This window comes from Rosa rugosa, chromosome 6, assembly GCF_958449725.1.
Source record: "Rosa rugosa chromosome 6, drRosRugo1.1, whole genome shotgun sequence".
Taxonomy (NCBI): domain Eukaryota; kingdom Viridiplantae; phylum Streptophyta; class Magnoliopsida; order Rosales; family Rosaceae; genus Rosa; species Rosa rugosa.
Window position 1 is genome coordinate 1,842,569 of NC_084825.1, and position 17,533 is coordinate 1,860,101.

Genomic DNA, 17,533 nt, shown 5'->3' on the forward strand with positions numbered 1-17,533 from the left:
TAGAGCTTAAGCTGGGGTGGCGGCGGCGGCGGCGGCCAGTAGCACATGGCCGGAATTCATCAGGGGTCATATCAGAAAATTGATTGATTCCTACCGTAAAAGAGTGATTCCCTTGCTTGTTGAAGTTCTTGACCCACTCCAACTTGTTCTTGAAGATTGCGAAACGCCTCTCCTTCTCTTCGTCGTTCGGGTAATGTTTGTCGAAGGCTACCATCCATCGCTCAAATTCTAGGAAAAGAGTAGAATTTGGATTCTCTTTGAATCTGCGGGATGTGGCTTGTGATGTTCTCAAAATCTCCAGCCACATGATGAATAATAATGTGGAGGTGATCGCGAGGCTTTTTGCATAAGCCATTGCTTTGTCAAAAGAAAGAGTGACAGATATATGTAAGAGCTGCGAAACTCTGGGATATTAAGGGTAAATGTTAAGGGTTAAGAATGCATGCATTTATATAAATGAGCCCATGTACAACCCTAGCATAGCGCAGATATATGGTAATAGCTATAGATTCTTATTGAAAAATGAAAGCTGAAACTGATCAAACCTTTATAGTGAATTTAATAATTTCAAGGAGGATATATCATATGGGATTTATTACTCATATTTAATCGGATCATTCCTCATTTACATTTTCACTTCCCTTTTTCGTTTGCTTTTTTCATATTTTTTTGGTTCTTTCTATATTTTTCTTTTAATGAATTTTGTCTAAGAAATAATATAGGTAATGGCCAACATAATTGCAAAATGTAATCAATTTGTTTGTTTAAGACGATAATATATATATATATATATTTTTTTTTTTTGAAAGGTGGATTTCATTAACGCATGCCAAGATGGCCATTACATATCCTTCTGCTGCCTTCAACTAGATTGATCAAGAAGTTGTAGTAAGGGAACTACTTTGATACATAGAGACAGACCATCTATATTCGAACTAATCGCTCACTTATTAAAAGTGAGCCTATAAACTATGGAAAATAGAGAGACATAGTAAATAGGCTCCTACCACAACCAACTATATCTTGTCTTTGCCCTTCAAGCTAGGGCTTGGGGGTATACCCGAGTACAGAACTGTTAGGACCTCATCAGCAGAGACCTTCTTTGTCTTTGGGGTTTTATTTTTGGACCCCAAAGGCCTTCCTCTCTTCTTCTGTGTCCCTGGTAGCGCAAGAACTGGCTTTGGCACCATGCCCTCAGCCGGCACCAACATTCCGCCAGGAGTTTCCACAAGGCCCAGTGACTTGGCATTGAATTTAGAGGAGAATTCAGGCAACTTTATCTTTTTTGCAGAAGCAACCGGACTAGTTTTACCTTCAAGTAAGTCAGACATCAAAAATTTCAATTTTTTTGGGGAAGGAAAAGGTCTATCTCGCTTAGCTTGGCCCCCAGCTTCAACCGGCACAATAGCAAGGGAGTCTTCAGCACTTGTCACCCTTGATTCAGCATTCCTGATGATCACTGGCCTACGAGGCTTGCTAGACTCAGCACCACTAAACAGGGAACGCCCCACCGATGGCAGAATGGGAGTAGTGATGCCTTGAAACCGGAATGCACCCTCCTTGAACTGAGGACCATGGAATCCCAGAAACTGCTGAGTGAGTTCGAGCTTACGAGCTACAGGTTGTCCAACAGGCTTGATACTATTTGGCAAAGTATCCGGATTGCATGGACCATTCTCATGGAAGATACGAGCACATATATCACACTTGCCTACTAGATTTTCAAACAGAAAGTGTACCTCTTGCTCAATCCCTGGACCAAACTTTAGGGTTTTTTAAACTTTAGGAAATTTCCAGAAAAAAAAGGCTTGAAGATTGAGTGGGAGACACGAACCCGAATCTCCCCCAGAGCATCAAACAACTTTCCATCGAGTTCCAAGTACTTTCCGGCAACCGAGGCTACATTGGCAATAGTTTTCAGTTGTTCATATGCCGGTGGCATATTGGTTATGCGAACCCAGAAGAATAGGTCGTGCATTTGTATCGATTGCAGCGGAGCAATACCATCATATGGCTGCATCACGACCAGAGCCCGGTTAAAACTCCACGGCCCTCCCATCATCACTTTCCGGCTATCACGGCGGAGGTCGAACGAGAACAAGAACCGATCTGGGGCTCTTTGCTGCACGGTAAAACCTTGGTTCAGTACCCAAACAAGCCTGAAATGGCGCCTCAAGTCCATGGCTGTAGTCGGTTTCGGAGTGAGCGGCCTTGCAAGGAGATAAGACTGAGAGGTTCGCAGCGCGCCTCCCTCTGACATGGCAGAGATGTCAACCACATCATTGCTCGCAATGGCAAGCGACGTAGCAAAGCTTCTGGTGACAGAGTCAATATTAGACATTGTAGGCAGTGAGGTCGACTGAATTCCAGTAGCCTTGGTTGCAAAGAAGCCGACACAGAGGTCGGAGATAGGTGCTAGGGTTTCTAGGTTGTGCGGCGTGAGAGCCTTTAGGGTTTTTAAGACGATAATATATTAAGACTGAAGAAGTGAAGATTATATATGATATACACCCCTTTTTGGGAGAAGACAATAAAAGACATCACTTAAGTAATTTCAACAATTTTCTAAATTTCAACTACGTACAAAAAGAACATAACTTAGAACCGATAATTAAAAACCACGACTCAGGGCCCAGAGTTTTCCGTGTCAAGAGGAGTCGGGAATTGTGGCCTGGTGGTTAACTTGTTGTTAGTAGAGGTGAACTCAGTGTACTCGGCCAAGATCATTATGTCTCTGGCCATGAAGCTGTATATGAACGATTCCTGACTCATTGGCCTGTACTGAGTTACCTCGGAACTGGAAGAGAGAAGATAAAGAGTTTTTTTTTTTTTTTTAATTTAAAAAGGGTAAAGAATAGAAATTAAGAAAATAAAATTTCAATGAGCTTTTGTGCTAAATTGTTTGTAACTGTCCTCTATAAGCGGCTAGCCTACTTGATACTACAGTGACCATGCAGGTCCAAAGGCTGATCTTTGTCATTGTTTTTCTTGAGACCCTTAATGATGAAGATGGCAATTTGTGCAGTGCTTGGCTTGATGGCAAGTGTAATGATGGGGGATCTGGTAATTATTATCTAGCTACGAGGATGAATCTATTCCCTCGGAATGTGCTAATCTCAAATGAAAAGAAAAGACTCTTGCGCGTATTTTTCCTTGTTTTTTGTTTCTCTTATTTAATTGTTCGAAAAGAACAATTCTTAGGTTCACCCCTTGGGTGAATGAGCATATTCACCCTCTCTTGCGATTAAAACATAATAACTTTATAATTTTCTAATCCGACCATTCATGTTGTATAACGTAATACAAAGATTAGCTCGGTTAAAAAACAATCAAATTGAAGACCTTTTAGTCATTTATTTCTATGAAATAGATGGACGGTTCATCATAATAGTAGTTAGTGTTGTTAGAACCATCCATTTGTTTGATTCAATTAGATAATTAAACGATTTCTGATTCGATTGATTTTTTACAGAGATGATCTTTAAAGGCTTATTTAAGATATGTACCGTTGGATTATAAATTTATTAAAATATGTTAATCGACAATGGGGTGAATATGCTCGTTCACCCTAGGGGTGAATCTAAGAATTGTTCTTTTGAAAATGAACAAAACATTATCGTTCCAAGTTATTTATATTCCCTTGCAATATTTTTGTGGCATATGCAATTGTCGATCAGTTTGGTTAATGATTTTCAAATTTATGTAGCCTTTTCCTTCCCTACTATTGATATCTCAGTGGATGCGCTTTTTGTCCCATTGGTTGCTCGATCATTCCCTTCCTCACTTTTTTTTTTTCCACCTTGAAAAGTTTGACGAAGAAATCCCATCATACATCAGCTGCTACAAGGAATAAAAGGTGAAACCAGTTGTGGGGATCAAAGCGGATTAATTTGTCCACCTTTTCTTTCACAAGTTTTCTGACTAGTGCTTTTTCAGCTCATGATTTGTTGCTCTGCAGGAAAGAATTTGGCAATTCACTGCACTCACCCAGATTTAAAGACAGATTCGATTCCCTCAACAATGATACCATATTTTCAGTTTGTAGTAGTAGTACAAGGTGTAAGACTGAATGGATTCAGGTGAGTTGGTCTTTCTTGTCTTTGTAACCAAGTAGGCATGTTGCTTGGGACAGCCTCAAAAGCATAAGTTTTTCGATTCTATCTTGGACAGCTGTAGAAAAACAGAAAGAGCTTTTACAAACATTTGAGTAGCTTGAGAGTTTTCCACTCGCTACTTTTTCCCTGAAAAAAAAATGTGATAGTGTCATCTTTTGGTAAACAAACATAAGTAACTGATAATTACCTCGAGGGATTGAATATGACTGCCTTGTAATCTGATTTGCCATTTGGATTGGAAAATGACTAGCTAGGCAGTCTTAGATTTTAACATGCAGGGACGGCAGGATTTGGTAAGAGAGAAAATGCTCTAGAAAAGCTAACTGTACTGGCAATACAAGGCTGTGTTTTATATATTATGAAGAATGTGGAACTTGTATGCTTGTTTCCAAAGGCTGTGCAAATGGTGCATAGTTTATGGAATAAAATTCAAATTGTGTTGGCTTAATTAGATCCGATTCTGGTACATATGTCAATTAATTAACAGAATTACGTGATGAGATGTTAAGATATACCAAGGCTTTTGGATAAGAATATATGGATCAGCTTGTCTAGTAAGTAATGCCAACAGAACTCTCATAATTCAGTTAATATAGATTGGCTCTTAAGTTTTGTACCTGTGTTAGGCATTTAACCTCGGGCCAGGCAAGCTTTTGTAGGTAATCTGTTGCTATCCATATTCTTTAGTAAATATTGAACTTCACGTTAGACATTTTTAATTTTGCATAACAACATATAATTTCTGAAGTTGTTTCTTTGCCCTTTTTTACCGATATATTGGTCGGGCTGGATGGTGTTTGAAGTTTGAATCTGCTAGGCGGCAGTTGATCGAGTTTTGTTTCTCAAAAATGAGGAACTGGCGACTCTTTGGATATCGAACTTTGACCAGTGTACGTATAAGTAGGGATGACGGATAGGCTCGGGTCTAGACTTGGAATTGCTCCAAAGCAACTAGGAAGCATTTGGGTTTATCTTGGGCCTAGGAAGCCTTTAGGTTCCCCTTGACAAAGTAAAAAAAAAAACTAGCTTCGACTTGTAGTTCTCTGGTGATTTTGAGGAGGCTTTTAGCGTAATGGTTGGCTTCGGCTGAGGCTTGGATTCAGTGCATGGAGTCGATGACGTACTCGCCATTGTGACATTAATTCCTAATCTCTGAGACTCTGACGCAGATTGACTAATCTCATATCCTCATGGACTTCGGTCCAACTTATATCTTTGACTTTCTTGATGGGTTAAATAATTATAATCATAAATGAGCCAGGAATAGGAGGGTACAAAATCTATTCTTTTGTTATTTTTAATTAATAGGATTAGATAAAATTAGCTTCTTGGAGAGTATATGAAACCTACCCTCAGTTCTGAAGGAGGAGCAGGATTCAATACTCCAAAAAAAACTTGTATAAATAGAAAATTTTAACCCTTTGTTACCTACATTTTAAATGCCTTAATTTAACAATTCTCCCACAAGTTATAAACTATATATCAATTTCATTTATCGTGAGTTGGCAACTAGTTAAGCACTTATTCTATTGCATGCCAGTACTTGGTCGACATGTTTAATTCTGCTAGCTGCGCAATCTTAACTTCTAATTTGAGATTGAGAATGCATTTATTTGACCAAAAGAGGACCAATAATAGGGTACTCTAGATCCGAAAGTGAAAGAAACAAAATTTGCTTGAGAAGCATGTTTGGTAATTCAATAAGTTTCATTCATGCAACGAACTAAACAATCCAAACTAATTATTAGTACAAACAAGTGTCAAAACTGCAAGACTTTGCCTAGTGTAGATCAAGAGTACTTCTGTACTATATCTCCCTCCTTCCCCCTCTCTCTCTCTGGGATTAGGGCCTTAGGCTTATACTTCAAATTCACGTGTATATTGAGAAAGAGAGAGAGGGAGTTGGTGTTCTTGTGTTTGACTCTTTCGTGTCTTTTTTGATGCATTTTTCTTCACTCACAAGGTAATGATCATATTTCATTCATCTATCTGCTCTTTGTGTATAAACATTTTTTGCTTCCACTTCACATAATCAATTCTCTCTTTCTCTCTCTAGGCATCTCATATGGAGGTCCCCCTCCAATCCGTTTTCCACTCCACCCATATTTCGACCAACAAACACAATCTCTCTTTCTCTCTGCATATAATTTTAAGCAAACCCCACAAACCATCAACATCATCATCACCATTACCACCGCATGAAGCCATCGATCTCATCGGTCATCTTATATACTCATTCTTTCAGATCTCCATCACTTAAACAAGACAAAGCCTGAAACTCTATATTTCCCTCCATACCCCATATCTGATCGATATATACCATATTTGAAACCAAACTAGCGAAAAACTCTAATCATGAGAAAGCCAGAGTTGTCCGTGGGAAAAGACGTAAAAGCAAACAGTAACAGCAAGAATAAGATGATGAATAATAAGCTCAGGAAGGGATTGTGGTCGCCGGAGGAAGACGAAAAGTTGATGAGGTACATGTTGAGCAATGGACAAGGGTGTTGGAGTGACATTGCTAGAAACTCTGGTCTCCAAAGGTGTGGAAAGAGTTGTCGTCTTCGTTGGATTAACTACTTGAGACCTGATCTCAAGCGTGGTGCATTTTCGCCTCAGGAAGAACACCTTATCATCCATTTTCATTCCATTCTTGGCAACAAGTACGTGTACTCTAGATCTCTATATATACACTTCGATCTCTTACTCTCTTCACTAATTGTTATATATAATGGATGATGTTGGATATGAATTTAGGATGCCTGTGCACACACACGTATTATAGACGTGATATGTTCTACATACATTCTGATTCAGATGGTATAGGCATTAAAATAGGTTTGTGTTTGATATGGAGCTAGGTTCAGATGACGGCAATGCGGATTTTGTAAATTTTTACCTCACCGTTCAAATGGTCAAAACCACAGAGTGGTTGCCGGTCGGCACGGTGGACATCCCACCCTAGAACACACCCACACGCATACATAGAAATCTTGTCTAATAACATTTCTGTTTTTGGTTTCAAAAATTTCATCAGTTAATTGAGAAGAAGAAAAAAAGGAAGGAAAAGTACATTTACAATATTGATATATAAAACAAAACTACAGATTGTTTCACATTTCATTATTTGAAATTTTTTTGTTTCATACATTCTCCATCATATATAACTCATTTCTCATTCTTTTCTCGGGGGAGGATTCAGTGCACCGACGTGCACTTGCATCGACATAAATGGATGGTTAGATTATATTAAATACACTCTTAGGTTATTAATAAAAATATTAATTATAAATATCAAGGGTTGAGATCATCTTATAAGTGTTGGGTCATTTGCACTGTTAGCGCATAGAATAATTTCCATCTTTTCTCCCTTAGTTTTCCTCTTAATTCTTCCTGTCATCTTTAACTTCAAAAAAAAAAAAAAAAAACTAAATAATTACTGGACTCACTTTAAATTTTGCACCAAAAAACGAAAAAAAATAATTTGGGCTTATTAGAGGGAGGATTCCAACTTGGGACCTCTTCCATTAAAGGGAGGAGAAATACTACTAGTGTACAAGTTAGTTGGTATAACTCTAACGTATACGTCATGTATATGGTTATCACATGTATATGATTTATACTTACCACTTGTTCATGCGTGAAGCTCATCTGCTTGTTTGAGCTCGGCCTGTACGTACTTGCTATAACTCAACTAACTATGCATCCATTTAAAGACGCACATTACGAATTAATTACATTCATTAAGTCTGCATGATAGGTACCTAAGAGATATACATAGCTGATATTATTCATGTATGTATACGTATAATTAATCAGTTATCGGTTTCTTTTTTGTTGGGGTTTTAATGAATTCAGGTGGTCACAGATTGCTGCACGTCTTCCAGGACGAACAGACAATGAAATCAAGAATTTTTGGAACTCTGCTTTGAAAAAAAGGTTGAAAAATAACAACATTTCCACATCGACATCTTCACCGAACGAGAGTGATCATTCGTCGGAGCCGAATGTCAATATTGGGGGAGCAACGCCATTTATCCCCATGCACAATGAACATGACATGTTGCTGAGCATGATGTACATGGACTCATCATCGTCCTCATCCTCAGCATCCATGCAAGTCATCAACAGCAACACATTCGCTCCTAACTTCTCTGTGCTTGACAGTTCCTCTTTACTGAACTACGTGAATCACACAGGCGCCTTGACACAGCTACCAGAAGGGCAGTATGGGGATTACGGAAATTACTTGGAGGCTGGTCATAAAATGGGGATAGAAGGTGATCTTTGTCTTCCTCATCTTGAGACTAGTAGAAGAAGTTTAATAGAGAATAATAATGGTCAAGTAGTTGACAATATAAGCAATAACAATATCAACCACTTCCATAATGATAACAATAATAATTGCTTTACTAACACGGCGAGTAATATGAGCATTAAAGTAGATGACGGGGACATATTTGGGCAAGCTGAAGCTGGAGGAAGCTTAAGAGTTGGAGAAGAATGGGATTTTGAGGGTTTCATGCAAGATATATCCTGCTTTCTTTCTTAGCTTTGCCATTATTTGCAAAGAAAATTTTGGCAACTAAAACCCATTTCTTTGCCTATCCAAACAAAACCCTAGCCGTTTTTGTGCATGCATGCAATCATATCTCGTTGTTGCTTTGAAGAGATTCAAGTGTAAGTATATCAATAATAGTGATACAGAACTGTAGAGATTAATAGACTATATTCGAGGATGTAATAATTTTCGTCAAATAATTTGTGTACAAAAGATCAATAAGAATGTCAGTGGAGTTGTAAGTTGTCAATTAGTGCGAGAGAAGATGAGAAAGATGTAGCACACATTATGTTAATAAAATAATAAGCAGCTTATGAGGCACTATCTCTGATATGTGTGTGTGTGTTTTTTTTCTAAATTTATTTAATGATTATTTAATATTCTCCAAGTAGTTCCCGTAATTTTATTCTTCTCAGGTTAATATTTTAGGTCCTTGCGGTTAGCTCAAGTGGTGAGATGTAATTGGAAATTGAGTTATGACTAGGTTAGATAAGGAGTTTGATTTTCTTCCAATGTAATTTTTCACCACTTGAGCTAAACCCAAACACATATACTATCTCTCATTTTAATTTTATGATGAACTCAATTATCTTTTTTACTTTCTTTAAAGTAACCCTATAAGAAGGCCGATAAAGACCATTTTCAGAACAACTTGGACAAGACATGCAATGCCTAATCACTAAGGGACGTTTGTTATATGGGATTGGACTGGCTTATCTCATATAAACAGACTTATTCCGTGCTTGGCATCACCCAGGATTCCATTAAATGAAACTATGGAGTCCCAAAAACAGACTCAACACCTTCTTCCATAGTGAGCCTAAAAATCATCGGACTATGGAAACTGCGTTCTTCGCTTCAGCCTCACCTTCTCTCCACAATCTTCACCCGTTTTGAAATTAAGCACAAAGACCTCATTCCTAGCCCCAACATTCATAATTGAATCAAAATTAGCCTAAAGAAACCTGAAACCACCACCACAGACGGTGTACCCGACGGTGGCTGAAACACCCAGAAACCAATTCTTCCACAACATTATCAAATTCGAAAATCATGTAAACTAGCATGTAGAACACAAAGAGTAGATCAACTTTCATACCTCATGCACCTCAATATATCGTCGGAGCCGCGGGAATTTGTAGAGGTTTTGCTGGAGACTTTGGCGTTCGATTCTCTCTCCACACCCACCAATCAGACCAACTGAGGCTAGAGGCACGTTGGAGACTACAAGACGGATCAAATCAGACCAGTGCGCCGGCCGAAGGTGGCCTGACGGCGGAGTTCTGATCAGGTCACCGTTTGGAGCTTCGCTGGTTTTGCAGGTTGGTGGTGTTGATGGTTTTAGTTCTATAATTAATCTTGCTGGCACCAAACGTGGGTCAAGGCATTCTATAGCATAAGCCAGGCTTGAGGAGTGCAGGACTCTTAAAGAAATTAAGACGGGGTAACATAATCCCCCCTAACAAACGCGCCCTAAGGGTCTAACCAAAACCTCAGTGGGCCATTCTAGGTCCAACCTTAGTAGATGATCCACATAAGTTGGGTCAATCTTTTGAAAGTTGAAACCCAAACACAACCACACTCCACGACCCAAATAGCTAAGCAGATGAAGTCCACATACGCCAACAACAAACTTTAGCAGCCAATAACCTGTTGCCACCAAAAGCACTATCAAAGCTACCAACTCGATTGGAACAACCTAACCAATATGTAACATCTTATAGACCACTGGTACTGAAAACTGTCACAAGCACTTGAGCCACCAAGCGCCACCATGAAGGTGGAAGAGCAAAAACGCCACAACCCCAGATAAAAGCTTCATTCCTCAGATAGAGGCTAGGGCTAAGAGACCAACAAATTAACCACCACTGGGACAACCGCCAATGCCACAACTAATATTCCGCCCCCAATCAAAGCCCTTGGCCACTCAACAAAACCCCTACACCACCAAGAAACAAAATAGGGGTCAATCCCATATCCTTAACGAAACCAATGATAGCCAACACCACAAAATAGGCTTGAATGGAAGTTATGCTTAACTCAAAACTGCAGCCAGGTGATTTTGGTGCCTATCAATCATTAAGCCCCAAATTTCGTATTTCAAAAAAAAAAAAAAAAAAAAAAAACTCTTAGCTAGCCCACCCCACCATTACTATGCCACTGAAAATCAAATCCATAATGTTAAAATTATAACTAACAGTCACAGCTCACCAGTACGTATTTTCAAAATAAATTGTGAAGCGAGCAACATACATTTAACAACACAGCAAAAATAAAAAGACACAAGCATAAGAGGTTTGTTGACGCAGTGAAACCCTTGAATCTAGGTAAACAACTATCAACCTTAACTTCTAAAAGCCAAGTCAAAGCAATGCATTAAGTGAATACGAACAAGCACATATGGACTTACAACCAACGTGAATAGCTCTGATCTCGGCTATTTTTGACTAGACTTCTTTGTCTAGTTGCACAATTACCACCTTGTTATTCTTCACCTTTTGAATTGCCCCCCTTCGTCTCCTTGAATAAATATTGTTGCCCTCGTCTATTATGTGTGCTTCATATGCCACTAACACCTAACTGACCTCATGGGATACTCGGACATGCACAATGGCATGAATGAGATGAAAGTATATGTGTGACTCGTTAATTTACTTCAACATTGAACAAGTAAATTAACAATTCTCAATTTAAGCTCTAGGTTATCTTTGCAATAAAAAACTTTCTCAAACAAAAGATGTGTTCAAATGTTCTATGGAAGCACAATAATAAAAATGTTTCTTTCCTTCTATATATATGTGTTAATGTCTAAGATTTAGCGGTGGCTAAAGCTTGGTTAACGCTGGTCCGATGGGCGGACTGCTACTTGTGATGTAATCAATACTTCTGCTACCTGTCAAGTAAAATACAAATGGCGTCAAAGGGAGACCGCGCTAGGCGGTCTTCTCTTCTCCGATGCCTAAGTTAGTCAATATATTTATGTTGACAGAATAATAGTAGGTAAGTAGTAAATGCGTAATTAATGAGGAGAGAGGAGAGAACCTTTTATAGGTGAGGAAGAGGCTGACCTCTTCCATGTTTTCGATGTGGGATTGATATGCTTCAGTTCCCAGCTTCTGGAGCTTCTGATGCTATCCTGGCGCGGCGCGTTAGCGGTGATATGGGGGTGAGCCGGGGCTCAGGCGGTAGCCTGCTTGGCAGTGTTTCCATAGGTCACTCCGTTGGTGGGAGTTGGTACCGCTGGCGGTAGCATGAGCGTGGCTCATTATAGCTAATTATGCTTGGCAAATGTCCATGTAAGTACAAGTCCCCCAAGTCCCCAGTCAAGGAGGGCAATCTTGGTTGGGGAGTTGCCTAGAGGTTTGAAGCGTTACTTCCGCTAGACTTGCAAAAGCATAATTAGCGTCAGTGCGTTGTCAACAATGGACTTACTGAGCACAAGCTTTATACCCTTTCGGGCGGGGCCCTGCTAGGCCCCCCAGGGAGTCCCCCACTCCCCGGCTAAGATAGACCTCCGTTTGGTCGGTGTATTTTTTGTTGAGGGGAGCTGCGCTGAGCAGAGGGTGTTAGGTAGCGAGCCCAATCTTTGATACCCAAGTGTCCGGGGTCAACGTGCCTGATCAAGGCTGTTGACGACTTGATATGTCCCCTTACTTAGCCCTAAGGGACGTAGCTTGACTGCTACGCCGTGTAGTGGCCGTGGTCAGAAGAGGCGTTGCCTCAGGAATCTCCGTTGGAGGAAGTTCCTCCGCTAACAAAAAGGGGTACGAAGCGTCCCACGGACCTTCTGGCTTGAAGCTTAGCGAGCGGTGCTAGGCACAGTGGAGACTGCTGCAAGCTGAGGTGAGACATTCCGCTAGCGGTGTTGCGTTTGGCGGATGCTGTCACCTGCAAGATGAAAGGGAGAAGTCCCGCTAGCGGTGTTGCGCTTAGCAGAGACTGTCTCGCTTGCAAGATGAAAAGGAGAAGTCCCGCTAGCGGTGTTGCGCTTAGGGGAGACTCTTGCTTGCAAGATAAAAGGGAGAAGTCCCGCTAGCGGTGTTGCGCTTAGCGGAGACTCTCGCTTGCAAGAGGGAGAAGTCCCGCTAGCGGAGTTGCGCTTAGTGGAGATTGTCTCACTTGACGATTGGTATACCTGCTTTATAGACGGTTACTTCGGATAGATGTTTCGCCTGACGGCGCCCGACACGTGGCCCTCATGCATTGGGTTATCGTGTGGGATAACGTCTCCTCGGCACGCCCGTATCCTCGCCATTAATGCAGGTAATTATGGATTTTCTAACCGCGATGCCTCGGTTAATCCGGAGAGTACGTGCGATCGTGGGGCACGTGTACGGCTGTCGTGTGATGTCATTTTTCAGCGGACGGCTTAGATATGCTTGATGTTGACATAAAAGAGAGCGAAACCGAGTGGTTCAACACTCTGCACTTTGAACTAATATCGTCGCCTTCAAGCTTTGCTCTGACATCTGAGAAGAAGGTTTTGCGATTCGTGTGAGGTTATTGATCTTTGGAGGACGGAGACCCCTTGAAGCGAAGACGAGCAACATCAAGGGGCCCAGAGTTCCCATCTTTCAGGTTGGTAGTTTGAACCTTGTCCCTGTTTCATTGTTTCTGTCAGTTTCTGCTTTTGCTATTTTGAAGTGATTTCTGTCATTCCCCGGTGTGTTCTGAGGGTCTAGAATGATTTTTGGGGATGGGTTTAGGTGTTTTGGCAGAGAGTTGGGGTTTATGTATTGTCTAGATGGTCGAATCTGGGTTTTGGATGCATATGGGCATGTGTTCTTGTTTTGGTTATTTCTGGGTTTTCTAGGTAACTGTTCTTGATGTTCTTGGATGAAAACTGATAGGGATAGCTTAGATCTTGTTGGAACTGACTGGTTTGGGTTTTAGGGTTTGTGATGGCTAGCGTTGTAGAAATCTCGAGCAGTGAGGATTCCGGGTCTGACGTGTCGTTCAGCGTGGCGGATAGGATATTTATTGACTCGTTGCGTGTCAGTCTGCCCCTGCAGGAACCTCACTGTCAGAACCGCTAGACATCGAACCTTTACAAACCATACCCTGGGACGTAGCAATGGCTCGAGGTGGGCGACCAGAGAGTTTTAGGACAAGGGAGGACGCTGCCGCCCGCAATCGGAGCGAGGAGAAGCTAGCGAGCAATAGCGCCGCTAGCGGTTCCGCTAATGGGGGAGAGGCTGGCGGGGAAGAAATAGAGTCAGCCTGGGTCTTTCGTGACGGTACCGCAGTTGACAAGGCGGGCGGTCCGATGACTGCGTCGGTGGTAAATCGTCTGAAGAGGGTATTCCGCCTCCCTGGCGTAGTGAAGATGCGTCCACCGACGGGAGACGAGAGAGCGTCGATTTTGCCACCGGGGCATGCCGCCGTGCACGAGGCCATCTTCCGCCAGGGAGTGACGTTTCCGCTGCTGCCCAACCTTCAAATCCTAGTATGCGAGTTCGATCTTGCCTTTGGGCAAATTTGCCCTAATATGTGGCGGTTACTAATGGCGCTGAACTCGCTCTAGGGTCTGTCTGGCTGTGACGGGCCAACCGTAGTGGAGGTACTTCACCTCTATGAGCTGGTCTATGTGAGGAGCCAAGGATGCAGCGGACAGGTGAATCTTACTAACCGCCAGGGGGCGCCTAAGTTGATTGAAAATCTGAAAGATTCCATGTCCCCCTGGCGGGCCACCTTCTGTGTTGCGACTACTGGATGGGAGTATGACGCGGGAGTAAATGAAGGGGCTCCGACATTTAAGATTAAGTCGGAGTTCCAACCAATCCGAGGTTGTCACTAGCCTCCGCTGACCGAAGTTGCCGAATTTGTTGGTGATTTGTATTTTTTCTAATCATTGCTTCGTTTTTGTGCAGTGGGGTTGCGCTTTAACTTGACGCGCGAGGACCAGTGCCGTGTGGCAAGGATAAAAGGGTGTTGGCAGAATCGCGACCTTCTCGACCTTCGCTTGCTCACCGGTTGGGAGTTGCTGGTCGTTGATCCGCAGACTCTGGCGGTGAGTGAGTCGGAGACTCCGGTGGTGATGCCAATGCCGCATCACTCCCATCTTGGTGCCTCCGGTACGACTGTGGTGCAGGCGGAGACTCGCGCCGAGTGCGGAGCTGCTGGCGGGAGCCAGGCACCGACCGCGCCTGAGAAGGTGAAGGAGAGAGCGCCCGCCAATCGGCGTGGGTCCCAGAGGGTAGTGACGGGGAGGGAAACCGTTACCATTGCGGGGTTGGAGCCGCAGGCGACTTCGAGGCCTGTCGCTGCTGGAGCTAAACGGGTGGTTCTTCAAAGGAAGCGGCGACAGAACGACGCCGATGAGGCAGACTATGCGGAGACCATCGGGGCCCCCCAACAAAAGAAGGCTAAGCATGCCTTGCAGCCGGTGACTGTGGCTGTCGTTGGGGAGGTGCCGCAGGGTGGACTGGACTCGTTCTCTGCCTATGCTGAATTTCTGACCGATCCCGAGTGGGAGTTCTTGTTCCACCTCTGTGAGCGGCTCGGGTTCGGCGGGCTGGATGGGACCGTTCGCTCGACTACCATTCAGCAATCGTCGTTCAGTTCGGCATTCGGGCATCTGTCCGTCGGGCTGCATGAGCTGTTCCTGGCAGAGTCGACCCAGCCTCGGGTTGTGCGGCAGCTGAGGGAGGAGATCAAAGGTCTCCAGAGGGAGTTGGTATAGGCCAAGGACAGGCTGGCGGAGGTCGAGAGGGGGATGACCAAGGCAGAATGCGACGCGCTGGATGCCCGAGGAAAGCTGAACGTCGCCATTGAGCGGGACCTTGAGAGAAACGACCACGTATCGCAAGACATAGCTCTGCTGCAGGAGAAGCTGGCGGCCAAGGTGAAGCGGGCGGATATCCTCCAGCGGGAGTCTGCCTCTCTGTATGTGGAGGTGAAGAGGTTAGAGGGCGAGGTTGCCCGGCTGGAGGCTGAGGGGAGCCGCGCAGAGGCCGCCGCCGTGGAGTTGTTCAAGCAGTCCCCAGAGTACAAGAAAGCTCTGACGGAGGCGGCGAAGGCTGGCGCCGCTGCTAACTTGGACCTGTTGAACAAGAAGGGCGCCATTGACTGGGTCAAGGCGTCTCAGTCTGCCAGTACGTCGAGCCAGCCGCCTGTGCCAGTGGGTGGATCTGCCGCTGATTAGACTTGAGGCTCGCGCTCTGGCAGTGGTGAGAGTGACCATGGTCCGGCGGATGATTCCCAGCGGACTCCCCTGCCTACTTAGTCCAAAGTGTCCGTGCTGAGTTCATGGCGGCCAATACTCGGGAGGATGGCACCACGGTGACGTCGAGCCCCACCGCTTGTGGCTCAGATCAGACAAGTCGCCTGGTTAATCCACAACCGCCGGTGGGCGAAGAAAATGTTGCTACTGCTCCCGTCAACCCATGAAGATTGCCAGCCTCGTTGCTTTTTGTAATGCCGCTGAGGCTTTGTTTTTTTTTTTGTAACTTGACAATGTATTTTTGGGAGGGGAGTCCCGACCCTAGATATATAAAGTACTGTTATTTTCTTATGAAATTTTTGCCAAGTGTGGGATTGTGTTGTTTGAATTTTAATATACCGCTAGAGTTTTGACTTAGGCTTTTGTTAATCACTGAAACATTAAAGGAATTAAAATTGTTCCCAGTGCACGATGTAGCGGACGTGATCCGCCGAATGTTGTTGGCGTTGCCAGTTAACTTTTGTGCTGGACTTGGTGACAATGGTTTGAATAATTCCTCGTTTCATTGATAGCTGACAGATCATCGTTTACAAAAGCGGGGTTGTACCCGTTGGGTAGCTTCCCTTAGCTAAATATTGAACAAAAATTTAGCTAAGTCAAGATGCTCTTGGGTAGCGGCATGACTATTTGTAATAATACTGAAGGTGTTCGGTATTCCAAGGGTGGGTCGTTGTGACGCCGTCCTTGTCCATTAAGTAGAAGGTGCCGGGGCTAACGACTTCCACTATTTTGTATGGTCCTTACCAAGTTGGGCGGAGTGCCGTTGGCGGTGGGATAACTTCCTTCATTACCTAGTCCCCTAGTTGGAGGTTCCGGGCTTTGACTCTGGCGTTGTAGAAACGCGATACCCGTTGCTTGTTTTGCAAGTTGTGCAAATGGGCCTTGTGGCGGTTTCTCTTCGAGGAGATCCTTGTCGAGGTTGACGCCCTCGCCGTTGGTCTTGGAGCAGTAGCCCTCGACCCTAGCGGTAGGTTGGGTGACCTCAATGGGTAGGACGGCCTCAGTTCCGAACATCATACAAAATGGTGTTTCACCGGTGGCGGAAGTTGGGGTAGTCCTGATGGCCCACAGAACTTCCGGGAGCTTCTCCGCCCATAAACCCTTGGCGTCGTCGAGTTTCTTTTTTAGCAGCTTCTTGATTATCTTGTTTGCTGCTTCGACTTGGCCGTTGGTTTGGGGGTGAGCGACAGATGCAAAACTCATCTTGGTGCCCAAGTTAGCGGTGAAAGATATGAGTTCTTTGTTGTTGAACTTTGTGCCGTTGTCTGTGATGATTGTGTGGGGGACGCCGTAGTGGCAATAGATGTTCTTCCAGAGGAAGTGTAACGCCCCAAGCTGCACCTCACCAGCTTAAGCACGTCACAGTGCCGCGAGCCTCTAAAACATAAACCGAATGCTCAATTTACATTCTAGAGAACCGCTAGGCATTTTGTTTGAAAACTTTTCGTATAAACACAGCAGAAGCTACAAATATTTTTGAGGTGAAAAATCCTTGAGTTGCTAAAAGTTATTTCATTAGTCTAGAACTTGAAATGAATTCCCACACACGAGGTACGAACTTCAAGGAAATGAGAACTCAATAAAAATTGACACAAGGCTAACTATCAACAAGTCTCGGAATACGAAGTTCGAGAA

At 43.5% G+C, this 17,533-nt stretch overlaps 1 protein-coding gene across 1 annotated transcript; it reads left to right on the top strand.

Moving 5' to 3' along the window:
* Positions 1–6,393: 6,393 nt before the first annotated feature.
* LOC133717997 (transcription factor MYB46-like) lies at positions 6,394–8,988 on the top strand. The gene is made up of 2 exons (XM_062144766.1): positions 6,394–6,778; positions 7,974–8,988. The coding sequence occupies exons 1-2, from the start codon at positions 6,471–6,473 to the stop codon at positions 8,665–8,667; spliced, it is 1,002 nt and encodes a 333-aa protein (XP_062000750.1). The 5' UTR covers positions 6,394–6,470; the 3' UTR covers positions 8,668–8,988.
* Positions 8,989–17,533: the final 8,545 nt, after the last annotated feature.

Bases quoted from the DNA above. Each gene is read 5' to 3' on its own strand.
- LOC133717997 (XM_062144766.1), top strand. From the start codon at position 6,471: ATGAGAAAGCCAGAGTTGTCCGTGGGAAAAGACGTAAAAGCAAACAGT. The intron at 6,779-7,973 runs GTACGTGTACTC...TAATGAATTCAG, and splicing joins CATTCCATTCTTGGCAACAA to GTGGTCACAGATTGCTGCAC.